General features: G+C 38.6%; 1 protein-coding gene across 4 annotated transcripts in view; it reads left to right on the top strand.

Annotated features, from left to right (window-relative positions):
* Window positions 1-234: 234 nt before the first annotated feature.
* The window catches only part of Spef2 (sperm flagellar 2), a 169,549-nt gene continuing 161,447 nt past the window's right edge, over window positions 235-8,336 (top strand). For all 4 annotated transcript variants that reach the window (XM_040757663.1, XM_013119022.3, XM_040757660.1 and 1 more), the window contains exon 1: window positions 235-369. In XM_040757663.1, coding sequence (XP_040613597.1) covers window positions 312-369 — 58 coding nt within the window. In that variant the 5' untranslated portion in view covers window positions 235-311. The remainder of the gene's footprint in view (window positions 370-8,336) is intronic.

Here is an 8,336-nt window from a genome sequence, read left to right as displayed (position 1 = left end):
TTATTCAACTGACAATGATTTTTAAAGAGACCTTTTATTTAATGTTATAATTGCTGTTGAGACTCTTGGAGTCTCATGTTTGTCACTAGCATAAGTTCAGGTCTTACAAGCCATTAGGGGGCAGACAACAATTTCTCATATCTCAGGCTGGGCTCTGGTGTCTCCTCTTCCTCTGATACGGTTAGCTCACTCCAGCCTGGATGCGCTTCCTTAGCAACTGGTTGCCCTGGGCGACGGAAAGACGCAGTCCGGCTGACTGCATTCCTGGCTAATTCCTAGCACCTGCTAGCGGTCAAAGGCGCCAGGCAGCTATGTCGGAGATCCTGTGCCAGTGGCTCAACCAGGAGTTGAAGGTGTCCCGGACCGTGAGTGAGTGACCAGAGCCTAGGGCAAGCGACGCGGGGAGCACAGAGGGCACGCTGATGGAAAGTGTTCCCTGAGTAGCTAAGCAGCGCGGCACAGTGCTAGCCAGCACTCCTCAATCCTACCTAGCCACCTCGGGCCTTCTGATTTCATCCTGCCTCTTCCATTACTCTATATTTTGAGGGTTCAGCCCTCCGAGTTTCTGACCTAGTTTGTATTTCTAAGCAGCCACGGAAGCTTAGGTTCGACCTACTGGTCTGCTCCTATGGGGAGAAACTTTGTGTCTATCTGCAGTCTGACCCTGGCTTTGCTTCCAGGACATGTGCATTAAGATGTGCAGGGCAAGCTCATGAAGCAGGAAGTGCTTCCAGGAGTTGCAACTTTTTCTGTGTTTCCTCCAGTGTAAATTAGATCCAGTCACACTCTATTTAACAGCAAAAAGGTTGATGTAGACTGTGTTAGCCTTTGCCAGTTTTAGGAACTTTAATCTCAGTTTACAAACTTCAGTTGTTTACCCCTTTCTAACCTTGTTTGATTTTATCAAAGGTATAAAGCTGTAACTGAAGCTCCTAGATTCTTATGGCCTAGGAAGTTACAAATAGTTTGGATTTGGTGAGAACCAACACTTCCAAGCCCAGCACTTCAGTGTGCTCCCACTCCTTTTTGGGGGAGGGATTATTGTCTCTCCAGGGGTAACTCATTTTCAGTTGCTATAGATTTCCCTCAAGGCAAGACATTTTCAAGACAAATCATTTCAATCTGTCTTCCCAGAGGAATCCTTGCCTCCCTGCCAATTGCTACCAATGGGGACCTGATGCCAGTTTAGCCGTGGGTCATCCACAGCGTTGTGTTTGTGCAGGTGTTAAATACCCATTGTCAGCCCAAGGAGCTTGGACACATAGCATCCCAAGGTTCATTTCTGGAGACGCAAATATTAGACTCATTATTTGCTAAGTCACCTCCATTCTGCTATGAGCAAAAATAAATTCTTGCTCAGTGTTTTATCTTTTTGAGCCTATGAGAGTGCCTCTGCTCAGATATGATGCTAAACTCAGAACAGCATCTAGCATTTCTTCTTCCTCTCTCACCATATTGTCCAAAAATGTGGTATCACACCTGAAGCTGCACTATTCTAAGACAACAGGTACACATTTCTTAGCTTGTTAGTACACTTATTTGATAATAAAGTCACACCATTTCCTCAAGTCCCTAGGACCCCGGTAGAGTAAAACACTTCTGGATAAAGTAAGTAAAATTAATCATAAACATGCAAACACTAGATGTTGTTATAATACTAATAAGTTTGAGAAATTTGGTTCTGGAAGGAAGGAAGCATGACTTCATTCTTTGAAGATTAAAACTTGGAGACATTTTAAATAAAAGTTTAACACCACAAGCTATGAGTGGAAAATTCCCAGCATCTTTTTTTCCTTAAGTATAAATCTGGAAATTGTTAGCAGAGACACCCCATGCTAATTTCATTTTAAACACTAGCAACACAGCTATTGCTGAATCCCAATTACTACAAGATGTCTGAGGAAAGAGTCTCTGATGTAGCCAAATTATGCATGTAAAGGGCTATCGAGAGTACAGGGAGTATAATATATTCAATTGTGTTTGTCACCAAGATAGGAGTCCTGTGTACCTGGAGGAACACACGGACTCTTGTAGAAGTCTACTCATCACGTAACTTGTTCTATGGAGTGTGAAGGAAGATTTTGAATACTTTGTGAAATGTATGATGTAAACAGACAGTGGAAGTTGAAAAAAGTAATTGGCGATTTCTGGATAACAGACATGTCGAAAAGGGGATTGGAGCCTGGACTACCTGGCCCTAAATATCTTCTTCACCATTGCTAGCCAGTAGCCTAAAGTTGATTGTGCTTAAGAACAGTATTTGTAAATGATACTTCTTCAGTTCTACCAAGGTTAAATTGCACAATACATGTAGAGCAACCAAAGAAGTATCATTTCATCTTCAGTCATCTTAAAAAGCATCAACATAGGATATTTGAGCAAAGATATATATTGCTGTGTTGATTTTGGAACAGAAATAGTCTGAATAGCCTTAAATAGAATAAAAGCTTCATAAATGATGTTCTTTTATACTATGGATTACTGTGCAACTATTGAATGAATGGGATACAAGCTTGATACAACAGATTTTTGTTTATTTATATGAGTAAAAATATTGTAGCTAGTGTAATTGTAGTTTTATCTACACACACAAATAAATACACAGGTATTAGGGAAAAGAAACACATGCACTGTGCTGTACTATATTGTTAACATGTCCATAAGCCTTCATATAGTAATGTATTTTAGCATAAATGGAAGTATGTAAAGAAATAATCCAGTGTTAATGCTGATTACCCTGAACAGGTGGGCATTTATATATTCCTTTCATGCATTTCTTTTATTTGGATTGATCTTGGGTTGCTTTTAGAGTTTAAAAGGAAAATTCAACACAGTATTGAAACGAGAAGTTCAAAGTGGAAGTCAAACTTCATGCAAAATAAGAGAAAAACATGTTAAAACACGCATGCTTTTTATAATAAATGATTTTATAAACTCTTTGAAGAGTTGTTTTCTCAAATAAAACATATAGCTGGAATAATAAGAAATAATTACAGGCCACTGAATATTCATAACATAGACTATGCTGAGACATTTTTATACTATTTTTTATTTGATGTTCCAAACAAGCATCAAAGCAACGCCTCCAAGTGAAGATGACAATGAGAATGTTTGGGGGTTGGTCAGGGATACACTGTTAATACATTGTAGAGCTAGGATATTAACTTAGACATTTGACTTTTGCTTTTAGGCACTGTATTCTATAGTATTGCTTACACTTATGAATATTTATTAGTATCTACTGAGCAATCCATCTACCTTACAAGCATTCATTTAAACTCATTTTTAAGGATTGTCATCTAATTTGGAGTTTTTTCTTTTAAAGTACTGAACTTTACCATTTAGCCTCCCTGGCAAGTTATAAGATCTCAAGACATTAGTCAATTCCCAGATGGTTAAACAGCAAAGATGGGATTATTCGTATTTGATTAAGAGTGGTTTAGTCCATTCATTGCTTGTGAAGCAAAGAAACAAGACAAGAATGCCACTCAAGTGCCTTTATAAGGCTAAATAATCTCAAGAGACAGCCAAAGTGAATTAATTTCTAGATTGTCTTGAAAGCTAGGTTCTGAACTACCCTGCTTATTCACAGTAGAGAAAAGACATTCCAACAATCTAAATCAGGAATAGTCACCTTCCACTTGGGCTGGTGCTAGTATATACTCTTAGGTGTTCCTGGAGAGATGTTTAATCCTATTGAAGGAAGACTCCAATCTAGCCAATGAAAAACCAAATAGCCTTCAATAAGATATATTTATTTAATCATTTGTCCTTAGAAATAATTCTTTTTTTCAGTCTTTTTATAAATATTTTTTATTTTTAAATTTAAATTAGAAACAAGGTTGCTTTACATGTCAATTGCAGGTCCCTCTCCATTTCCCTCCCCTCCTCCCATGCCCCCCCAATATCCCCTCATTTCCCCAGGGAGGGTGAGGCCCTCCAAGGGGGTGTCCATAGTCTGTCATTTCATCCAGGATAGGGCCTGCACCCTCCCCCAAGATTTCAGGGTGAGAGTGCATCTCTCATTGTTGGATGGGAGTCCAAAGTCCATGTGTATACCCGGGATAAATACTGATCTACTACCCAAGGCTCAATAGATTACCTAGGCCTCCTCACTGACACCCACATTCAGGGGGTCTTGATCAGTCCCATGCTGGATTCCCAGCCATCAGCCTGGGATTCAAGAGCTAACCCTTGTCAGGTCAGCTGTTTCTGGGAGTTAAACCAGCTTAGTCTTAATGCCTTTGCTCATCAGTCCTCCCTCTCTGTCACTGGATTTCTTGAGTTCAGCTCAGTGCTTAGCCATGGGAGTCTGCCTCTTCTTCCATCAGCCACTGAATTAAGGCCCTGTTTCCCAGACTCTCTGGCCATGGGATTGTAGGCAGGCACTCACCAGATCTATGTCTAAAATCCATATATGAGAGAATACATGCCATGTTTCTCTTTTTGTTACTGGGAAACCTCTCTCAGGATGGTTTCTTCTAGTGCCATCCATTTGCCTGCAAATTTCAGGATTCCATTGGTTTTTTTTTTTCTGCTGAATAGTACACCATTGTGTAAATGTACCATATTTTCTCTATCCACTCTTTGGTTGAGGGGCATCTAGGTTGCTTCCAAGTTCTGGCTATTACAAATAATGCTGTTATGAATATAGTGGAACAGACATCCTTGTTGTATGAATGGGCATCTTTTGGATATATGCCTTAGAGTGGAGTTGCTGGATCTTGAGGTATGTTTATTCCCATTTTTCTGAGGAATCTCCATACTGATTTCCAAAGTGAATGTACAAGTTGGTACTCTCACCAGCAATGGAGGAGTGTTCCCCTTTCACCATATCATCTCCAGCATAAATTATCGTTGGTGTTTTTTATTTTAGCCATTCTGACAGGAATGAGATGATATCTCAGAGTTGTTTTGATTTGCATTTCCCAGATGGCTAAGGATGCTGAGCACTTTCTCAAGTGCCTCTCAGCCATTTTAGACTCCTCTATTGAAAATTCTCTATTTAGTTCTGTAGCCCAATTTTAATGGGATCCTTTGGTGTTTTGGAGACTTGCTTCTTGAGTTCTTTGTAAATTTTGGAGATCAGCCCTCTGTCAGATGTGGGGTTAGTGAATATTTTTTCTCATTCTGTGGGCTGCCTTTTTGTCTTGCTGACTGTGTCCTTTGCCTTACAGAAGCTTCTCAGTTTCAGGAGGTCCCATTTATTAATTGTTGATCTCACTGTCTGTGCTACTGGTGTTATGTTCAGGAAGCTGTCTCCTGTACCAATTCGTTCAAGGGTACCACCCACTTTCTCTTCTAAGAGGTTCAGTGTGGCTGGATTTATGTTGAGGTCTTTGATCCATTTGGACTATGTTTTGAGCATGGCGATAAACATGGATCTATCTGCAATATTCTACATGCCAGCATCTAATTCTGCCAGCACCATTTGTTGAAGATGCTTTCTTTTTTCCATTGTGTATTTTTAGCTTCTTTGTCAAAGATCAGATGTTCATACGTGTGTGAGTTAATACCCAGGTTTTCAATTCGATTCCATTGGTCTACCTGTCTATTCTTGTGCCAGTACCAAGCTGTTTTCAGGACGATAGCTGTATAATAGAGCTTGAAGTCTTGGATGGTGTTGCCTCTGGACATTGTGTTGTTGAACAGGGTTGTTTTGGCTATCCTGGGTCTTTTTTTCTATACAAAATTAATTATTGTTCTTTCAAGGTCTGTGAAGAATTGTGCTGATATTTTAATGGGGATTGCATTGAATCTGTAGATTGCTTTTGGCAGGATTGCCATTTTACTACATTGATCCTACCTATCCAAGAGCATGGGAGATCTTTCCATTTTCTGAGGGCTTCTTTAATTTCTTTCTTTAAAGATTCAAAGTTCTTACGATACAGGTCTTTCACTTGTTTGATTAGCGTTACTGGAAATAATTCTTAATAGGATTTCTTAAACTACAATATAATGTATTAATCAAAATGATAACTGGAATTCAAATATTAGATTTTTATAATGATATAGAAATTTATTAGATGCCCATTAATTTAATTTATAATATTTTTATTTTTTCATGTAAACTCTTTTGATTATATTCGTTTCTTTCTCTTCCCTAAATCCTCAATGTACTTCCTCTGTTCTGCTTCATGTTATTTCTTATAGCAATAGTAAAACTAAGTGTGTACACATACAGACAGACAGACAGACAGACAGACACACACACACACACACACACACACACACACACACACACACCACCATGGAATCCTTTTAATTTTGACCAGCTATAATTGAACATGAGGCTTGTCCTTGATTGTGATTGATATAATCAGTGTCATTTCACGGAAGAAAACAGTTTTCCCTGTCCCAGCTCTCAGTCACACATAGTGTCTTGGCTAAGGGTGAAATTTGTGTTCCACTTGTCTTTCTCCATGCTGGGCTTTTGTGTGGCTTGACCGTGTGCAGTTCAAGTCCATGTCTCAGTGTCTGGTAGATGCTGGTACCCTTAAGTGTTCCATCACCTCATGCTCTTACAATCTTTCCATGTGCTCTTCAAAACTGATACGTAGTCTTTAGGGGAGGAATTTGATAAAGAGATCTCATATCTGAAGAGTCCAAAGTGAAGCACTCTCCATACCGTCTAGTTGCAGGTCTCTGTGTTAATTGCCATTCACTGCAAGAATTCATTTTACAATAAAAATGAATGCCATAAAATAATATTACTGAAAACTCTGCTAAGAGTCCTCTGTGAGGTCATTTGTTTATTTGCTTATTATTGTATGGTGTATTTGTGTGTATGTATGTTCACACGTCTATGTGTGCACAAGTACATGAGAGAGGTGTATATCAGGTCTCTTCCTTTATTCTTTTCATCAGATTTTTTTAGATGTGATTTCTCACTGAACCTGAATTTGTTTTTGATTGACTGATTGACTAGTCTGATCCAGGGTAAAAGCTGTCTACAAATGAAGTGCTGCAATAGCAGGCACATACCAGTACCCAAACTTTTTCCATGGTTGCTGGGGTTGTAAATTTAGGTTCTTATGCTTGTAGTGCAAGTATTATACCCTTTGAGCCATCTCCTCATTACCACACTTGGTTATTCTACAGAGTAAACATTCCCTCTCTTTCATAGGACATTTGTGAATTTTCCATAAGAACAAATGAGCATCAGAATGCTATAACAGAGAATTCTCCGTAAATGACATATGCTGTATTGACTATTTTATGTCAACTTTTCACATGCTAGTGTCATTAGAGAGGAAGGAACCTCAACTGAGAAAATACCTCCGTAGGATCTGACTGTGGGCAATCCTTTTGGTATTTTCTTAATTAGTAATTGATGTAGGAGGGCTCAATCCATTGTGGGTGAGGTGACAACTAGCCTGATGATCCTGGGTTCTTTAAGAAAGCAGACTGAGAAAACCACGAAAAGCAAGCCAGTAAACAACCACCCTCCATGTTGTCTCCATCAGCTCCTGCCTCCAGGCTCCCATCCTATTTTGAGTTCCTTTCCTGACTTCCTTCAGTGATGACTATGGATGTGGATGCTTGTTCCCAAGTTTGCTTTTGGTCATGGTGTTTCATTATAGCAATAGTAACCCTAATGAAGATAGATGACTTCAAAATATCTGTATAGATCAGATTAATCATAAAGAGAATTATAGCTAACAGTAGATGTCTCTTAGGCTCTGATAATGGATAAACTGAAAAATTTAAGTAAACTTATGTGCGTTTTAATATTTTCTGTGGTTATAAACTTTATTATTAATGCTATCAAGGCACACTAAAGAAAAAGCTGCATTCAAGAAATAAATACCTCTATGTCTTTATATCTGAAATAGGAATAATAATCCCTAGGTCCATTTCATCCCAGGGAAGTCATAACTAATGTGTTTTTGAAAAGATGGCAGGTAATATTTGATGATAACTAGTGACGGCAGGTAATATTTGATGATAACTAGTGACAACCCTGCTGACATCTTCTCAGTAAGCTTTATTTCAACATTTTCCTATTTCTCACTTTAATATATTGCCTAGCATAGTACCTGTCACATAATATATTTCATGACAATATATGAAAGAAAGAAAAGCATATCATTACTTTAGATTGAATTGTGTCTCAAGAAGGCAATTTGAGCCTTTCAAACCTCAGCTTTGTGAGTGAGGAAGCTCAGTTTTATTAATTTAAGCAAGTTCTTAGGAATTATCTGATGCTAATAGTTGTAGATTTTATAATACGGGATGACAATTTCTTATGATGAGAAAGCCACCAGACTAAGCATTATTGGAAAATTAACATGATCCACAACTTTGTTTACCTGGCACACTCAGAGGAAAACCTT

Source organism: Mesocricetus auratus, unplaced genomic scaffold (assembly GCF_017639785.1).
Source record: "Mesocricetus auratus isolate SY011 unplaced genomic scaffold, BCM_Maur_2.0 Super-Scaffold_100015, whole genome shotgun sequence".
In the NCBI taxonomy this organism is placed as follows: domain Eukaryota; kingdom Metazoa; phylum Chordata; class Mammalia; order Rodentia; family Cricetidae; genus Mesocricetus; species Mesocricetus auratus.
This window is presented reverse-complemented; position numbering and strand designations above follow the sequence as displayed.